Source organism: Castor canadensis, chromosome 7 (genome assembly GCF_047511655.1).
Source record: "Castor canadensis chromosome 7, mCasCan1.hap1v2, whole genome shotgun sequence".
Taxonomy (NCBI): Eukaryota; Metazoa; Chordata; class Mammalia; order Rodentia; family Castoridae; genus Castor; species Castor canadensis.
The window spans coordinates 59,907,376-59,926,161 of NC_133392.1; the positions used below are offsets into that span (position 1 = coordinate 59,907,376).

The window sequence follows — 18,786 nt, forward strand, 5'->3', positions numbered from 1 at the left end:
CCCTGCCCATGTTCCTGACTTTGGACCAACATTCTTGGTTTTTTGGGAATGATGGTAAGTAACTAAAGGCATTGCTTCAACCAATGTGTTCCCCAAATTGCAGGTTTGAGAAGATGATCAGTGGCCTGTATATGGGGGAGCTCGTTAGACTCATCTTGCTGAAGATGGCCAAGGCTGGTCTCCTGTTTGGCGGTGAGAAATCCTCTGCTCTTCACACGAAGGGCAAGATCGAAACACAGCATGTGGCTGCCATGGAGAAGTAAGCCACTGGCCACATCTCCCTGCCTTGCCTCTGCAGTGGGCTGGGTGGGTGACCAAGACACAGGGTGCTCTGGCAGTGGGACATCAGGAGGGATGAGATCTTGCTCCTTCACAGGAGGTGTCAGGCCTGGGCAAGGCTTTGGACAGGTTAGCAATTTCTGCCATAACTCAATGCTACATTCTTGTTGGCTTCGTCAGTCAGAGACTCTGATGTCAGAGAGCCACCCTCTCCCTGTGTTTTGCTGGCTTCTTTCCCCCCAAAGTTAATTTGTAATGTTTTTAGGGTTGTAGACTCCTTAGAGAACCTGATTTGAGTTCTGGTCGCTTTATGCCAAAATGCATAGTTGTGCATAATTTTACTTACAGTATCAGGGCAGGCTGATACTCTTGTATGGAATCCAAGTCAACAACTCTCATTGTAGCAAGAGTCCTTTCCACATGCTCCTGCAGGCTGACTTTGGACTTGATGATTTGAGGCCTTACACTGAGATCCCATGACTGGTGAAGAAAGATGGCCCAGTCACTCAGAGCCCTGCTCCTCAGGCTTAGAATCTGTGGCTTTGTCCTGTTCTTCATAATCAGTTTAGAGTCTGAGCCTAGCAGAGTGACACTGATCCCCAGAGTCTGTGACTGTACAGAGCTTGGCAGAATCAGACTTTCTGTGAGAGGCAGCATAGCACAGGGTGGCTAAAAGTGTAGACTGTGTAATCGAACTATCTGAGTTCAAATCTTGGTATTTAGCACTTACTAGCTGTGTGACCATGGACACATTACTTACCCTCTCTGGACTTCATACCTCTTAGATACATAATTTGGTAATGTCAGTACTTTCCCCAGGATTAGATGAATTAATACATGTAAAGTCCTTAGCCAAGGACCTGGCATATACTCAGTGCCCAATAAATAGTAGCTGCTAGTGTCAATATTGATATTATTATTATTACTATGTTACTATGAACCAGCCTATTTATTTTCACAATCCTGAGAGGTGGGAGACAAATGATCCTGGCATGGAGAAGTACAGTCCTCTCATTCCTGTCCCCTGGCTAGGTCTAAAGAAGGCCTTGCTAACACCAGAGAGATCCTGGTGGATCTAGGCCTGGAACCCTCCGAGGCTGACTGCATTGCTGTCCAGCACGTCTGCACCATTGTCTCTTTCCGCTCTGCCAATCTCTGTGCGGCTGCCCTGGCGGCCATCCTGACACGTCTCCGGGAGAACAAGAAGCTGACACGGCTCCGGACCACAGTGGGCATGGATGGCACCCTTTACAAGATACACCCTCAGTGAGTGCCGCCTGCCAGCCCACACCCCCACAACCACATCTCCCCAAGAGCTAAGTCTGTGCTGCTTGTTTGGACAGCTGGATAGCTTAATAGCTCTGAGATTACAAGGGAGAGGGTAACCTACTTTCATTTAGCTGGCTGAGTGGCTTTTGGGAATCACTCTTAAAGAAATAGTTTGCTAAAGCCAAAGGCCATCCATCCATGCGTCCAACCATCCATCCTTTATCCATCTATATATCCATCTGTCCATTCATGTGTCCATCCATCCATCCTTCACCCATCCATCCATCCTTCTATCCACACATGCATGCATCCACCCATTCATTTATCTATCCATTATTTACTGAATACCTGGTATGTGGTAACACTGGAAGGTAAGCTATACCTAGTAATAATTGGAAAAACAGGGATGGCAGAGATTGCCAATTTCACCTGAAGGATTCTGGTAGGAAGACACAGGAAAATGAGAACATATCAGAAAGACAGAACAAAAGCTCCTTTGGCTAACAGAGGTGGTGCTGAAAGTTAGAAACTGCTCAGAAAGCTGGTGGAGTAGCTCTAGCAGTAGAGTGCCTGCAGAGCAAGCATGAAACCCTGAGTAAAAAAAAAGAAGAGAGAGAGAGAGAGAAAAAAAGCTGAGAAAGATCCTTTCCTCTTTGGACAGAGATGATGTCCACACAGCACATATGCATGCATGTTCTATATAGGTTGAATTATTAGCTGACCAAATGGGCACTGCCCTGAGCCCCTGCCCCCCAAGTGCCCTTTCACTGCCCTAGCATCCTAGTTACTCCCTCCTTACCATTCAGCAAATAAAAGGGTAAGCCCTGGCCTAGCAGAGCCTCCAGGACCTCTTTCCCACTATCCCTGTGTCTGTTCCCATTGGCCAAACCTGACCTTTATAACTGTTCAATATTTTGTCATCATCCCTACCTTCAGGTACCCAAAACGCCTACACAAGGTAGTGAGAAAACTGGTCCCAAACTGTGATGTCCGCTTCCTCCTGTCAGAGAGTGGCAGCACCAAGGGAGCTGCCATGGTGACTGCAGTGGCTTCACGTGTGCAGGCCCAGCGTAAACAGATTGACAAGGTGCTGGCTTTGTTCCAGCTGACCCGAGAGCAACTTGATGGTGTGCAGCACAAGATGCGGGCTGAGCTCGAATATGGGCTGAAGAGGAAGACCCATGCACTGGCCACAGTCAAGATGCTGCCCACCTATGTCTGTGGGATGCCTGATGGCACAGGTAGGTTGGCACAACCCCCTGCTCTGAAGGACCATGCAGAGTTTCCCTCCAAACCTCCTAAATCAGCCAAGCATAATAGCACATGCATCCCAGAAGTTGGGAGGCTGAGGCAGGAGGAATGTGAGTTTGAGGACAGCCTAGGCTACATAGCAAGAGCTTGTCTCAAACAAAACAACAAAAACCCAATAAAACAAAACCCTAAATCCAAAGAGTGTTCAGTTTTTAAAGTTCTGGATTCACATCTGTGAGGAAAGGGGTGTGATATAGGGTAGAAGTTTAGTCCTTGTGAACCTGTGTGCCTTGGTTTGAGTCAGCAAACTGACTGTTATCCTCTATCTGGACACTTGGGCTGTCTGAGTCCATCTCCGTGCTCTGCTTCTCTGGTGCTGGTCTCTTCTAGAGCTTGGATTACTTCCTCTTTCCTTTTGTCATTTTCTGCCCTGGACTTTTCCAACTCTTGATCCTGTTCCAGCTCCTCTGTGCTGAGCTCTGTTCTTTAGACAAGTTATTTTGCCCCTTTGAATCCCATGAGCCTCTTCTGGGAATAGTGACTTTTGTAAAATGCTTAACATCTTATAATTTGATTCTGAACTTTTACTTTCATTGCATCTCTCAATCACTTTGTTACCTAAAGAGGGAACAGTTCCCATTTTATGGGTGTCAAAACTGAAATTCAGAGAGGTTAAATGGCTTATGAAGGTCACGTGGTTTTGATCTTATAACAACAAAGACCTTTTCCAGAGCCAAAATCCTTTGAGTTTACATGGGAAAGCAAACACCCTAAAAGAAACCTTTTGATTATTCCTTCTTTTATCTCTTTAATCTTTCTGCCTTCGTTTCTCAAATCTCCATTAAGCATCAGCTGTATGTCAGGGTCTGTTCCAGGCACAGCGAAAGAGCAGTAATAGTCCCTGCCCTTATGGATGAGGCTCAGGCTGTCCAACTATGAGCAAGTAAATGTCACATGATGTCAGGTAATGATGGGTGCTACGAAGGAAAATAGAGCAGGGTAAGGGGCCAAAGAGGTGGCTGAGAGTGACACCTTTGGTACATTCAAGGAATAGCAAAGAGATCAGTGTGGTTAGCACTGAGTGAGTGAGGCTGAGAGTAAGGAGAAAGGTTCTACAGAAACTCTCTGTGAGGTGGCAGAGAAGTGAGAGGCCCTGCATTGGGAGAAGGATTGATAAGGTTTCTTAGGCAGGCAGAGGTGCGGGGATGAGGGGTAAGTGGAGCAAGAAGAATTGTTTCATGCTTTGTTGAGTGATTCCGCTGGGCTGTTCAGATAGGATGGAAACATCTGGAAGCCTTTGCAGTCCGGTAGCCTGGCCCAGGTTTACCCTCAGAGGCCCCTTGAGTTTCAGTTTCAACATGTCCTTTACCAGATGCCTTGCACATAGAACATGGTGCCTTGGGTCTTCCTGGAAGGCTGTTGGTCACTAGAGTTTAGAGCAGGAAGGACATTCAGAGCCCCAATATCTATACTCTGCAAATGTGGAAAGATGGGGCCTGGCCACTCTTGCTCCAGATGAAAAGCCATTTCTCAGAGCTGCCAGGTCCCTTGCCTCCAGTCTAGGGCTCTTTTCATAGCACCTCATTGGTGGTAGTGTAGGTGGTACCTGGGTCTTTGACACAGTGGAGCGGAGACTAAGACAAGTGGTCTGGCTTTAGACTGGCTCAAGGACCTGACTCCTGGGAGCCCAGGAAGGGAGGCTCTGGGTCTGCTGGGCTCAGACATCTCCTTTTCCTCCTGATACCCAGTACAAATTTCTTCTCAGTACACACTGGTAAAATGCAGCCTCCACTCTTTCTATTACAGAAAAAGGAAAGTTTCTTGCCCTGGATTTGGGGGGAACTAACTTCCGGGTCCTCCTGGTGAAGATCAGAAGTGGGCGGAAGTCGGTGCGAATGTACAATAAGATCTTTGCCATCCCCTTGGAGATCATGCAGGGCACTGGCGAGGAGGTGAGTGCCAGATGAGGGTCCTGTGCCCTGTGGGTGACATCCTGCCACCCTAGTTAGTGCCCACCTTTTATGAATGCCACTCTCTCCCTGCAGCTTTTTGACCACATCGTGCAGTGCATTGCTGACTTCCTGGACTACATGGGCCTCAAGGGAGCCCAGCTACCTTTGGGCTTCACATTCTCCTTTCCCTGCAGGCAGACGAGCATTGACAGGGTAAGACAGCCTGCCAGGCTCACAGCCAGCTTCCCTTCTCTACCAGGGGCATCTCAAGGTTGTTCAGAGTCACCATTCACTTTATTTAGGGGTCACAGGTTCAGGGCAGCTGGGAACACATGGTAGAGCATTTTAACCATTTCATTTTTTCCATATACTTCTTTCAATTTCTCATTACGTTTTGGATTGAACTCAAAAGAATGTAGAGAATAGTAATCCCTCGCTATCTGCAGAGGATAGGTTACAGTAATCCCTAAAGAAACCAAAATCCACAGATGCTCAAGTCCTGTGCATAAAATAGTATAGCATTTGCATATGAACTATGCACACTCTCCTGAGTTCCTTAAGTCATCTATAGATTACTTGCAATACTTAGTACGATGTAAGTGCTATGTAAATAATTGTTGCTCTGTACTGTTTAGAGAAGAATGACAAAAAAATGTATGTGTTCAGTACAGGTGCAGTTTGTCTTTCCAAATATTTTTGATCCACACTTGGCTGAATCTAAGGTGTGAACCCCTTGAATACAGAGAACTGATGATAGTTCAGTACAATAAAGGGACACATGAATAATACTATTGTTAAAAGAGAGATCAGATCATATTATGGAGAGGCATTTAAAAGGTAGTGACCAGTGAAGGACTTAAAGTTATAACAACTAGGCAATACTATCTTCTGTATGGTCCTGAGCAGCTGGTGTAAACAGGGAGGCAGACATCATAGGTTACAGAGATTTTATCATCCGATGAAAAATGATACCAGTGTATCCTAAGAAATGTACCTCTTTCCTGATAGTAGTAACTTAGAAGGAATTTATCTATGGATACTTATTTAGCTGGTTTCAAAGAACATCATAGTTATTTTAATAGATAATTCATAACAATTTAAAAACATTACAAAGTCTTTCTTGGAATTCTTGGATAAAAGAATTTTCTGTGTATGAAGTAAAGGTTTTTTATTGGCTGTTTAGATGCAGGTAGGTCATGTACACAGTTTTTTGACAAACCAGCTTGACCAAGAGGTAGAGCTTGGAAAGTAAGGACTAGATGTCCTTTCTTAGACTCCCCAGAGACCCACTGCTCCTGGGGTCCTCTCCTGGAGCTGTCAGTGGGCGATGATTTGGGCCTTTGGGCAAGGCCAGGGACAGAACTATTGTTGCCATAGATGGAGACAGGACAATCTCTGCCCATGCAGTCCCTAAACAGGCTGATTGTGGGCAGCGACAAGCCCTTCGTCAGCAACTCAGGAGCAGGCCCATCGCAAAGATGTCCCATGTCCACCCCAAGGCAGGGCAGCTCAGTAGACAAGAGCACAGGCTCTATGCGCATACTCCTGCTGCTTACCTAAATAACTTGAGCAGGTCATTGACCTTCTCCTAGGTAATGGTGTCTAGGATAATGGTGAGGATTAAATGAGCAAATATATATTAAACAAACATGTTCATAGTACTTGTTCTGTTCCAGACACTGTTTTATGTGCTTCATGACTCTTACCTTACCTATTTGGGTCCATAAGAGTGCAATAGTTGAGAGCATGGGCTCTGAATTGGATTGCCTGGGTTCAAGTTTTGACCTCTTATTTATTGGCTGTGTAACCTTGGGCAAGTTATTTACTCTCTCTGTGCTTTGTTTGCCTCATTTGAAAGATGAGGATAAAAATAGTACTTATTTAGCCAGGTGCCAGTGGCTCATGCCTGCAATCCTAGCTACTTGGGAGGCTGAGATTGGAAGGATTATAGTTTGGGCAAATAGTTCACAAGACTCCATCTCCAAAATAAGCATAGCAAAATGGACTGGAGGTGTGGTTCAAGCAGTAGAGCACCTGCTTTGTGAGCTCAAAGCCCTGAGCTCAAAACCCAGTCCCACACAAAAAAATATAGTATGTTTTGTGGATTTAAAATTTTCTATGCACTTTTATTTGAGGACTATTTTGCTTAGTGAAGGAATGTAGCAGATCCACATTAAGTGATGTAGAAGGATCTAGGCAACATATTATTGAGCAAGAAAAACAAATTGCAATAGTTTATACACCATATGAATTTATTTACTTCAAAATACATGTAGGCAGAGAGGAAAGGAGTCTAGATGATTCCTAACAAACTAATAATAGTAGAGGTTACCTCTCAAATTGGGCAGATGGGAAACTAAATGGGAATATTTCCTTATCAGTAACACTTTGGTTTTTTTTTTTTAAACAAGAATAATGCATTCCTGTGTTACTGCTGCCATTAAAAATTATATATAGTGGAGGAGGGAAGCCATGTGCAGATGTCCACAGTGGTGATCAGTGGGCCCTAGCTGCACCTCTGACCCAGGGCACTGACCTTCCAGAGCCTCTCTTTTCGCACAGGTTTGTAAAGATACAGATAAGCTGGGCATGGTGGTATACACTCAGCACTTAGAAGCAGAGGCAGGAGGATCATGAGTTCCAGCCAGCTTGGTCTACATAGTGAGTGCCAAGCTAGTCTGAGCTACATAGTAAGATTCTGTCTCAAAAAAAAAAAAAAAAGGAGGGCAGACAACTGGAAGCAAAGCAAGAGTGACCGAAGAGGAGAGAGTGTAGAGATTAAAAATATATTACTTTGCATAATTGCAATCTATAAGAAAGGGTTTTTAGTTGGCGGGATCTTTAATTGTCTAATATATCAACCAGGAAAGGAATAAGCCAGTGTGCTGAGGACTGTGGAGTTAAGGAGGAGATGGGGGCTTGCTGGCTGAGGAGCTTGAGGTGAGGTGGCCTCTATCTATGAGTTGGGGTTCTGCCATAAGGTTTGGAGGCCATCTGTCCTAGGTCATAAACCCCAGCTCTGCGCATCATTCCCGCTCCCAGCTTTCTAAACTGTGGAGCTCATACTAGATTAACTCCTGTCTCAAGCGAACAGGTAACCTTTTAAACATTAAAGTACAACTTCCTCCATATTCTAAAAGAAATGTGTTTGTTTTAGAAAAGTTAGAAAATACAGACAAAAGGTGAGACTAAAAAAAGGTACTCATAGTCTTGCCCCAAAGATGATCAGTCAACCCCCTTCAGTGTGTATGTTATTCTAGGCCTTTTTCCATGTTCAAGTGTGTGTGTAATTTTAAAGTAAAATTAGATTAATTCACTATCTGTATTTGTTTAATGAGCTTTCACTTAACAGTGTATAATGAACATTAGTCTCTAACATCCAATTTTCTCTTATGGCATTTTTTTTTTTTGTAGTACTGAGTTTGAACTCAGGGCCTACACCTTGAGCCACTCCACTGGCTCTTTTTTTGTGATGGGGTTTTTCGAGATAGGATCTCATGGAACTATTTGCCCGGGCTGAGTAGCTACTCCTGAGTAGCTAGGATTACAGACGTGAGCCACTGGCACCCAGCTTGTGTACTATTTTTTATGCTGATGTATGAGAGGCCTCCCTGACATTATTGGAGTGATAGGATGTGTCTGGGTTTTCACTATGGAATAATGCTTTGACAAATATTTTGTACCTCTACCTTTGATAACATCTCAGTTATCATTGACTAAGTCAGCAATGAGGTCATGCTGACCTTCAGCTTAGCTTGTGGTAGGACAGAGAACACACCTGACCCCTAAGGAATATGAAGGGCACACTGTAGCCCTTGTCTGGCCATCGTGCTCCCTCTGTGCTGTGTTAGGACATGTGCTTGACTAGCAATTTAATCTCGTGCCTTATGTCTATTAGGTGTTGAAGTTGCATAGTGGTCCTAGTGACTGCTGTTCTCATGAATGTCCCCTTTTTTCTTTCAGGGAACACTCGTAGGGTGGACCAAAGGCTTCAAGGCTACCGACTGTGAAGGAGAGGACGTGGTGGACATGCTCAGAGAAGCCATCAAGAGGAGAAATGTAAGAAATGGTGTTGAGGCTCATGCCTGACTTGCCCCTTCCCCTGGTCCCTCTGCTCTGCCATCCTATGCCCAGCCCCTATGATGTAGTCCTCTGCTGCCTTGGGCTGATGGGCCCCTGAGCATCCCGCTTCCAGTATACCTGCTTCCTTTGCAGGAGTTTGACCTGGACATAGTTGCAGTGGTGAATGACACAGTGGGAACCATGATGACCTGTGGCTATGAAGATCCTAATTGTGAGATTGGCTTGATTGCAGGTAAGTAGTCAGGCATAGCCAACTGGCCTAATTCCATCTGGTTCTTTTGAGGTTCCCTTTGAACATAGTGAGGGGTGTGTAGGAATCATTGTTGCATTACACAGAGGTTCTGTCCAAGGTAGAGATGACCTTAATTAAGACTGGGATTCCTGGGCTGGCAGAGTGCCTGCCTAGTAAGCATGAGGCCCTGAGTTCGTCTCCTAGTACCACAAAGTAAGGTAAAATAAAATAGAAAAGATCAGGATTCCAGGTTGCCTAATTCCTAAATCTATACTTAGTATCTTTCTTCATTAAGAGTTCTAAGTGAAGGTCATCCTTTTTGTTGAGGAAGGAGATGACATAGAAAAAAGGAATTTTCAAATTATGGCCATGAGTCAACTGTCCTTGGAGGCCTTGAGTTCTGTTGGCCTTGAGCTAAGGGAGCTAGGTTCTCACTTGGCTCCAGTGGGCCCTTCGTCTGTTCCTTGGATTATTCTGGATCTCTGGGAAGGAGAAGAGTTAGAAGGAAATTTAGAAGAGGGGAAGGGAGTGGCTTGAGGCTATACAGCCTTTTAGGGGCCTTTGGAAGAAGTCTAGTAGTGAGTAAGGCCAGGGGTAGATTCTAGAGGGATGAGTGTCTCTAAGAGATTAGGTGACAGGTAGGATTTGAACAGGTAAAGGTATTATCTTCCAGGTGACAGGCACGGTTGAGTAATGACAGAATCTGGGGAGCGGGGAGAGAAATTTTCCAGGGGGTTGTTTGGGCTTCCTGAATGTGAGCAGTAGGTGGGACAAAGAGATACAGACCCACTGAGATGCCTTTGAGGCCAGGCAGAGTCTTGACCTCACTCGGATTCTTAACCCCTTTTGAGCTCGGACATTGCTTATTTTATCTGACCTATTTCCTCCTCTGTGGGATGGGTGGGTCAGGTCCAGGATGCTAGAAAGGTGAGGTCTGTGTGATTGAATATGATAGTTGCCAGGACTGTTGTGTTGAGGATAGTCAGCCAGGTTGTGAGCAAGGAAGGAAAATGTGGCTCACAGATGCCAAATGTTTGCTTAGATGATGCGTCCTGGCCCCTCCCAGCTCTGACTGCTAAGTCTGTGCTTGAAAGCTTTGCGTGCCTATGGTTTAATGATGATGATGATAGAGAAGACAGGTACTGTTATTGGATACTCACCATGTGGAGAAGTCCTACAAATATTACCTCATAAGCCAGGCACCGGTGGCTCATGCCTGTAATCCTAGCTACTCAGGAGGCAGAGATCAGGAGGATTGTGGTTCAAAGCCAGCCTGGGCAAATAGTTCCATGAGACCCTATCTCAAAAAAACCATCACAAAAAAGGGTTGGTGGAGTGGCTCAAGGGATAAGCCCTAAGTTCAAGCCCCAGTACCACAAAGACAAACAAAGAAACAAACAAAAAAATAAAAAACAAGCATCACCTCATATTTTCTTGATAACAAATCCACAAGGTAGGCATTTTCTTTTTATAGATGAAAGTTGAGCCTCTGAAAGATAAGGTACTTGTTTAAGGTCAGCCAGTTGAGCATCTAATCCAGCTAGAATCTCACTCAGCCATCTCTGATTCCAAGCCTCAACTCTTGTACTCTGCAACTCACTGTACTCTGCTGCCTCTGTAGTGGTCTTTGAGGACTAAAGTACCTTCACCATTCCTTCTAGGGACAGGAAGCAACGTGTGCTACATGGAGGAGATGAGGAACATCGAGCTGGTGGAAGGGGATGAAGGAAAGATGTGTATCAACACAGAGTGGGGAGGATTTGGGGACAATGACTGCATAGATGACATTAGGACCCAGTATGACAAGGAGGTGGACGAAGGGTCCTTGAATCCTGGCAAGCAGAGGTGAGGAGAAGGACATGTACTTTTATACAGACCATGTGGTGAGCACCTTCACTAAACCTGGGGAGGGGTGCCGTTTGCATATGGCAAATGCAACTGACAGGATGTTTATTACAACTGTTCATTAAATGCCAGTGTAGTGTCTTCCTGGAATGAAATAAAATTATTGTATTTCCAACATACAGAATGAAGGGGTCCATTTTTCTAATTACCATAGTTTACCATAAGGGTAGTGGTGGCTCTGGAAGGAGAAAGAGCAGTCAGACATCTATTTACTAGCCTGGGTCTGTCCTCTGGAACAGAGGCAGATTGCAAATGTTTTAGGCTTTGCAGGCCATATGGTCTTTGTGGAAATTAAGCTCAGCATCATAGGGTCATGTGCAAGTTGAGAAGTTGAGTAGGCAGGAAATGTGATATGATGTCTCGGCCTAGGACACCTCCAGGTCTGTTGAGCTGAGAACTTGTTTAGGATGAGATTTGGACAAGGCCAAGACCAGCCCTAATAATCCCTCATCTTTCTTTGGTGCTAGTTTTTGTCACTGGAAATTCAGGTGAGTTGTGGTAGGCCCACCTGAGCCAGTAATTGTTCCAAAAAGAAGGGCCTTCCTTCTAAATCCTTCTAAATCCTGAGTGTCATAACTCTTCTCAGGGGAAGGAGGTTCCTTTGGATTTAGTTTTGTATCTGCATCTACTGGAGACTGAAAATTCTTTTTTTTTTTTTAACTTAGAAATTTTTTTTTATTATTTTATTATTCATATGTGCAGAGACTGAAAATTCTTAAATTCTCTGGATTGAGAATTTAAGGGGCAGAACACTTGAATTTGCCTCACAGTCGCCATTATTTTTCTATCTTCATGTTGGTTCCTTCAACTGAACAGGTCCTGGACAGTTTAGAGAACGTAAGTGCAACCCATAGGTCTCAGGCACACTCGTGCTTCCCTTTGCCCATGTAGGCAGTGGGAGCCCAGCTCTGCATTTTTGTTGGGTGTAGTGGGCTCATTTTTCACACTCCTGTGCCTGACCAACTTTGCCCTTGTAGAGCTCATACATAGCCTGGCAGAAAGTGGGGAGGAATGGACATGTTTGTGCACGTGTGTGTGTGTGTATACAGGAAGTTTAAATGTTGTCACATGGAGCCAAATCTCTAGTGGGACAATGTCTTCAAATGCAAAGCTGGGGGATCTTTCTAGAACAGACTGGCGGCACAAAGCCAGGAGAGGGACTGACTTCTGCTTAGTGTCTCCTCATGCCGGATGCCTGCCTCTTACAGCCTTGTGGAGTCCAGGTCTGGTCCCTGTTTTGTGGGTGATGGTTCCCAGTGCTTGCTCACATCATGCAGCCCAAGATGTGGGATAGTTGGGTCACGGCTCCCGGTCCATGTGGTTCCAAAGCCTGGCTTTCTCACATGGTGCTGCCTTCTGCATTTCATCTCTCCCCAGGCCCGCTCTGAGCCAGACTTGTAATTGCCAGTCAGTGTGCATGCCTTTCACACCAACGTGGAGCTCTTCAGAAATAGTCTCACCAGCACTGACTTTCCTGCCTTCACCAGCCTTATCCCTCTTTCACAAACAGATATGAGAAAATGACCAGTGGGATGTACCTGGGGGAGATTGTGCGACAGATCCTCATCGACCTGACCAAGCAGGGTCTTCTCTTCCGAGGGCAGATTTCAGAGCGTCTCCGGACCAGGGGCATCTTTGAAACCAAATTCCTGTCCCAAATTGAAAGGTGACATGTGATCAAGTTCACTTGCTTGGTGTAAGACACTTTGGATGGGATATGCTGTCATCATACCAGGACTGGGCAGATTTGATATTTAAAGATGAAAACAGGAAGATGCTGGCTGAATGGAGATTGGCTCCTGGGCTGCCTCCTATCTCCAGCCGCAACATATCTTCTTAGTGTTCCTATTTCCCAAATCGCCAAAAACAATGATTTTTACACTTGATTTATTTGCATCCATATCAAAGCTAAGTCCATAAATTACATTTGGTTGATATGTTCCTAAAATCTCCTTTAATTTACAGGTTTCCCTTCCCTCTCTATTTTTCCCAGGAGACTTTTGTATTGAAGAAACTATCACCTTATCCTATGAGTTTTCTGCATTCTAGATTCTCTGGTTACATCATTAGGCATTTTCCTCTGTCTCATGTTTTCTAAAAAATTTACATTTGGACCCAGATACTTGGCTAGATTCAGTGTTGAATTTTGGACAAGCATATTTCATAGGTGGTATTACATGTCTCTGTCCATCTCTCTCTATGATATTACCAGACACTGACACTTACTGCCTTTGCCCATTATTTTACTAGTGATTGTAAAATGGTGATATGTTAATGCTATCACTTTTGCATTTAATATCTGAAATATTTCTAGAAAGGACTTCCCTTTATCAACTTGCTAGGGTAATTATCATTTTCAGTGGTTTCATAAAACTACATTATGTTACTATACTATAATTTAACTAATTTTCCCTTTAGCATTGGTGTCTAGTTTGTAATTCAGGAATTTCTGCTATTCTGAATAACAGCATAATTATTCTTTGTGTACACAGTCATTTGCATTTTATGAGCTATTTTCTTAGCAGTAGAAACATTTGGATAAAATGAGCATTTCCTTGTGAATACACTGTTTTAGAAGGGTAGTTGCTGTTCCCACCACCACCAATCATGTGTGAATGTGTAGTTTCATTGCTTTTTATACTTGATCTTAGCCAAAAGGCTGAGAAGAGATTTCATTGCTTTTTGTATTGGAGCTGGATATTATCATAGTTTTATATGTTGGGAATCTCCATTTGCATTCATTCACCGAATTCTCTTGGTCTTTCTGGTCAGAGGGCCACAAGTGAAAAGTCACTTTCAGAGGGAAAAAAAAAAAAGAGAGCACTTTACAAATGAAAGCAGTGTACTTCATGAGGGAAGTCAGATGGGTTGCTGCAGAGATGTTCCTGCTATGTAGGGAGCTGGTGGCAGCATTTTAGCAGCAGTAGTGGTTCTGGTTTGGAAGTGTTGATTAGCAGGTGTTCAGCATCCTTCTTCTGTCTAGTCTTCAACCCAGGTAGGTGGCTTCTCCTCTCTGGACCTCGATTTACTTCTCTATAAGATAAATAATTGCTCTGTTGCTTAACACCTGGATTTCTCTGAGGATTGAGAAAGGGAATAAACATGAAAGAACTTAAACTGTGAAGAAAGTCTGGAAGACACTAAAGGATTTTCATTCACTCTAAAAATAAACCTTTTTTTAAAAAAATAAACTCTACAAATGCTATTCATTTTAGAAAGTAAAAAAATACAGATAAGCAAAAGGAAGAAAATAAGAACCACCTGTAATCCTACTAATATCTGAATAGCTTTTCTTCTGATTTTTTTTCTGTGCAAGGACAAACATTAAAACAAACACATTGAAACTGAAGATCAAATAGCACATAGTATTTTATAATCTGTTTTTTTCACTATGCCATGAACATTTTCCATGACATTAAGTATTCTGATGAGAACTCATCTGTAAGGTCTACAAAGAATTCATTACCTGTTCTATCACCTATCTGTCCATATAAGTTGTTTCTTAGTCATTCTTTATTTTTAAAATTATTATTATTACTGGAGATTGAACTCAGAGTTTGAGCTTGCCAGGTAAGCATTACCACTTGAGCCATATCCCCAATCTCAGTTATTCTTTCTTGATGACACTTATCTTCCCTCAGTTCATAGAGAAGGTCAAGGATGTAACTTCCCATTGTATAGCTTGAGCTCAGAGCTGTGCGCAAGTGTCATGGTTTCCCATTGGTTCACTGTGAGACAGTCAGGGTCTGGACTGGAGGCAGCTTAACGCCATGCTGGGCACTTCTCTGCATGTGTTTATGGCCTTCTCAGGTTCCCATTCTTTAATGTGCTGATAGGAATTGTGTATTCATTCATTCACTTGCTTCTTGAATATACCCAGCCCTATGCTGACTACTACTGGGAATATATTTTTATCTTCAAATAGCATATGATCTAGTTGAGAAGAGAAAGCAGAGAATCAGAAAAAGTTAAATAGAAGGAAAACTGGCCTCCAGGTGAATGGGAGCAGAGTACTGGGAGCTGGCAAGGTCTGTGGAGAGTGCTAGAGTTGGTGGGAGAAGGTTTGTATTTGAAGCCTTACTCTCTACTGTCCAAGAGGACAAGTCTCTAGCACTATGAACCTCAGACTCCTCTTCTGAAAACTGCCCATCATGTATGCTGTCTGTTGATTTAAATATTAGCTCCTAGTGTGATGGTGGACATGCCCAACACAAGAGGTGCTCACACTTTGCTTTTGAAATGTGATGGAACTTCCCAGGGTGGTGGATCTCCTTGAGTCTCAGTTTCTAATACATTCTGTTTCAACCTATCCATGGCCTGGGTGGTGTTCTCCTTCCTCCCGCTAAAACATGGTGGGGTGGGAGGCTCTGGGTTATATTCAGCAGGCTCCAGGCACCAGGAAGCAGGTGCTGACATCCTGCCATGCTTGTCTGCAGCGACCGGCTGGCCCTCCTGCAGGTCAGGAGGATCCTGCAGCAGCTGGGTCTGGACAGCACATGTGAAGACAGCATCGTGGTGAAGGAAGTGTGTGGAGCTGTGTCTCGGCGGGCCGCCCAGCTCTGTGGTGCAGGTCTGGCTGCCATCGTGGAGAAAAGGAGGGAAGACCAAGGGCTGGAGCACCTGAAGATCACTGTGGGTGTGGATGGCACCCTGTACAAGCTGCACCCACAGTGAGTGCGTGAGAGGCATGGGAGTGGGACAGGGGACATGCTGGGGCCGAGGATGGACTTAGGACAGCTTCCTCCGCTGCAGAATGGGAAGATGTGACCCTGTCTCCTGCTGGGAGTGGTGGGAAGTAGCTCAGTTGTTGAACCTGAGGCTGGGGTGAGCCCAGTAACTCTGCTTCCTGGTGGCACAATGTGGGAATGTTGACCAGCCTCTGTAGACCCCAGGTTCCTCATCTGGTTATTTTGCATAGCACAGATACGATATTCTTAGTTCAGAGGCAGTGGACAGAGGATTAAGAGCTCTTGGACAATGTGGGTTTGTCTCCTGGCTTCATCTGAGGAAGCTGGGAGTCTGAGGGCCAGTTTCTCACCCTTAGTAGGTCTCAGTTCTTGTTCTGTAGAATGAGGACAGTCTTACCTGCCTCATAGGCTGGTGTGAGGATTAAGTTTAATAGCGTCAGCAGTAAAAGCTATTATTTGTATTCAGTGTTTCACTTTTTATTTTGGTGAAAAGGAAATGTAATAACAAGCTTATAAATTCCAATCATGCTGAACTGTACTCATGAAGACACGATTATTGTGGTCCTCAATCCTTAGCCTTACTCTGGTACAAATTGCTGGCTGGAATCTTCTCTTGGTTTTCCCCTGGGGGTCACACATCTTTGATCTGGTTCTTATAAGTCTTCCCCTTGACCAAGGAATAGAAATAACATGATCATTTCAGATACAGTCAAAGAACTTGATACAAAAGTCCATTCTCTTTCATGATAAAAGTCCATACTCTTTCATGATAAAAGCACTCAACAAACTAGGAATAAGAGAATTTCCTTGACCTGGTTAAAAAGCATCTGCGAAAACCCACAACTAACATCATACTTAGTGGTAAAAGAGTGAGTGTTCTCTACCATGCATGGTGGTACATGCCTGTAATACAAGTCCTTGGGAGGTTGAAGCAGGAGGAGTGTGTCAAGACCTGAAAAAAAATATTTTCCCTGAAGATCAGGAAGGAAAAAGCTGGATTGGACTAATTTCTAATCTCCTGACCCATATGCAAGGGCTGATGATGTTTCTCTCTCTTTGTCACAGCTTTTCTCGGGTACTGCAGGAGACAGTGAAAGAACTAGCCCCTCGGTGTGATGTGGGGTTCATGCTGTCAGAAGATGGCAGCGGAAAGGGAGCAGCTCTGATCACGGCTGTGGCCAAGAGGTTACAGCAACCACGGAAGGAAAACTAGAAGTCCCCCAGCCAGGCCTGATGTGCTGTGGATGCTGACCAGCCCTTCCTCTGGCAGAGGGGCAGTCAGGGACCAGCAGGCAACCTCCTGGCTGACTTCACCATCTCCATGGATGAAAGAGAACCCCAGGTTCTTGGGTACTCTTAGCATCTTGTAACTGGTTTTGCAGTGGCACTAAATGACATCTCCATATGGTATGTTTAGGCCAAAGATGGGCCAACTTGTATCTGGCCAGAGAGATCCCTTTCTAGCAAATTTGCCAGATGAGTCCTGAGCTGTCAGTTCTCTGTGGCTTTGGGTCCTTTGGCTCGGAACCGTATACAAATCTGCCTGTGTGGTCTGGCTGGCTAAGTTCCTCCCTGCCATGCTTAAGCTGTCTCTGCTAGTAGATTGGGCCTCTGCTTGTGATGAGCATTTGAAAGGGAGACAGACTCATGTACCGAACCAGGGGATCTAACCTAACTTGATCTTAATTTAGTTGCTGACTTCAAAATGAAGCAAGAACAAAGCCTTGGGGTTCAGAGGGGCTGGGAGCCCTTGAAGCCCTGTGAAATTTTCTGTGCCTGAGGGCAGGGTGGAGGGGCTCTGCTAGGATTTCATTCCTTAGTATTTGTGTCATGGGGAGGGAGGTGACTCAAGGGTACCTGTGTTTTATTTCACATGTGATGTGGCTGGTGTTGCTGCTGTTGGTTTTTTTGTAAGGACTGTTAGGTGTATGAAATGCAGTAAATGAATAAAAAGTATTTGATTTCCCAAGAAACTTGGTATGAGGTGTTAATCTTTCTTCTGAGAGGCCTGTTGGTGTCTCCATGTCCTGTGGTAGAATAAAGGCCCCACAGAGTTAGGGCTGAGGTTCTCTTCAGTTCAAACTGCCTACCAACGGGGGAAATACATGCATAGTCTTCTATAATATCCTTAACAGATTAGCTAAACTTTGTTTGGCTACTTCCAGAGACTGGGCACTTACCATGCCATCCTATAGCTCTCTCTTGAACAGCTACAGTTGACTGGAAATCCTTAACCTCTGAGTGACCTCTCCCTCCCTTTCTTTTTTCATCCTCCCTTTCTTTGAATGGTCTGTGACTTTCCACCTTGTCACATACTTATGTATGTGAATTTCTTATCTGGCCTAGTAGATTGCAAACTCATTGTCAGGCCTATTTTTGTATTACCCCCAGTGAACCCAGCGCTGTGTCATTCTTATTAAATACTTAGTGGAAAGAGGCATAATTGAAAAATAAAGCTTTTTGAGAATTATTCCTGGGAAAAATTAGAGACCATTATTTTGGGAAACAAAATAAGAAAAGTAATGTTGCCGATAGTCCAGGCTGACTTTATGTGGTTAATTACACAACTCCACAAAGTTACTGACTACCTCTTCATGAGAGGATGGTCTCCAGTGCTAAGTATCACTATTTGCTGAAGCAAGATGTTCAGATGGACAGAATGGAGGAGACTGAGCCACAAACAGTGAGCGAGAAGCCAGCCAGGGCTAGGGACAAATGAGGGAGCTGAAGGGTATCTGGGAAATGTTTTTCTTATACATTCAACAAACGTGTGGCGACACATGTGGGCGGGTCCTGGATTTATTAGCGTCGCCCTTTGTATTTTAAGGTTATACTTTTTTGGAGAAGCATCATACTGGACATACTGAATTTATCTTTGTTTGCCGGGCGCTGGTGGCTCACGCCTACAATTCTAGCTACTCAGGAGTCGGAGATCAGGAGGATCGCAGTTCAAAGCCAGCCGGGGCAAATAGTTCATGAGACCCTATCTCGAAAAACCCTTCACAGAAAAAGGCTGGGGGAGTGGCTCAAGGTGAAGGCCCTGAGTTCAAGCCCCAGTACTAGAAAAAAAATTATCTTTTTGTATTTCAAGACTATTCCTCTTCGGAAACATATTTCACCTTATCAG

The 18,786-nt window shown here is 44.4% G+C and overlaps 1 protein-coding gene across 2 annotated transcripts in view; it reads left to right on the plus strand.

Moving 5' to 3' along the window:
• Hkdc1 (hexokinase domain containing 1) overlaps nt 1–18,786 on the plus strand; it is a 65,065-nt gene that overhangs the window by 22,088 nt on the left and 24,191 nt on the right. Inside the window, exons 8-18 of one of the 2 annotated variants that reach the window (XR_012449733.1) lie at nt 104–259; nt 1,312–1,545; nt 2,485–2,789; nt 4,606–4,751; nt 4,845–4,964; nt 8,715–8,810; nt 8,967–9,066; nt 10,728–10,911; nt 12,482–12,637; nt 15,408–15,641; nt 16,725–17,066. Coding sequence is in view for 1 of the 2 variants with exons in the window: in XM_020161555.2 (XP_020017144.2) it covers nt 104–259; nt 1,312–1,545; nt 2,485–2,789; nt 4,606–4,751; nt 4,845–4,964; nt 8,715–8,810; nt 8,967–9,066; nt 10,728–10,911; nt 12,482–12,637; nt 15,408–15,641; nt 16,725–16,872 (1,879 nt within the window). In the remaining variant the exon portion in view is untranslated. Of the gene's footprint in view, nt 1–103; nt 260–1,311; nt 1,546–2,484; nt 2,790–4,605; nt 4,752–4,844; nt 4,965–8,714; nt 8,811–8,966; nt 9,067–10,727; nt 10,912–12,481; nt 12,638–15,407; nt 15,642–16,724; nt 17,633–18,786 lie in introns of those variants that run through there. The other variant, XM_020161555.2, reaches the window with a different exon arrangement.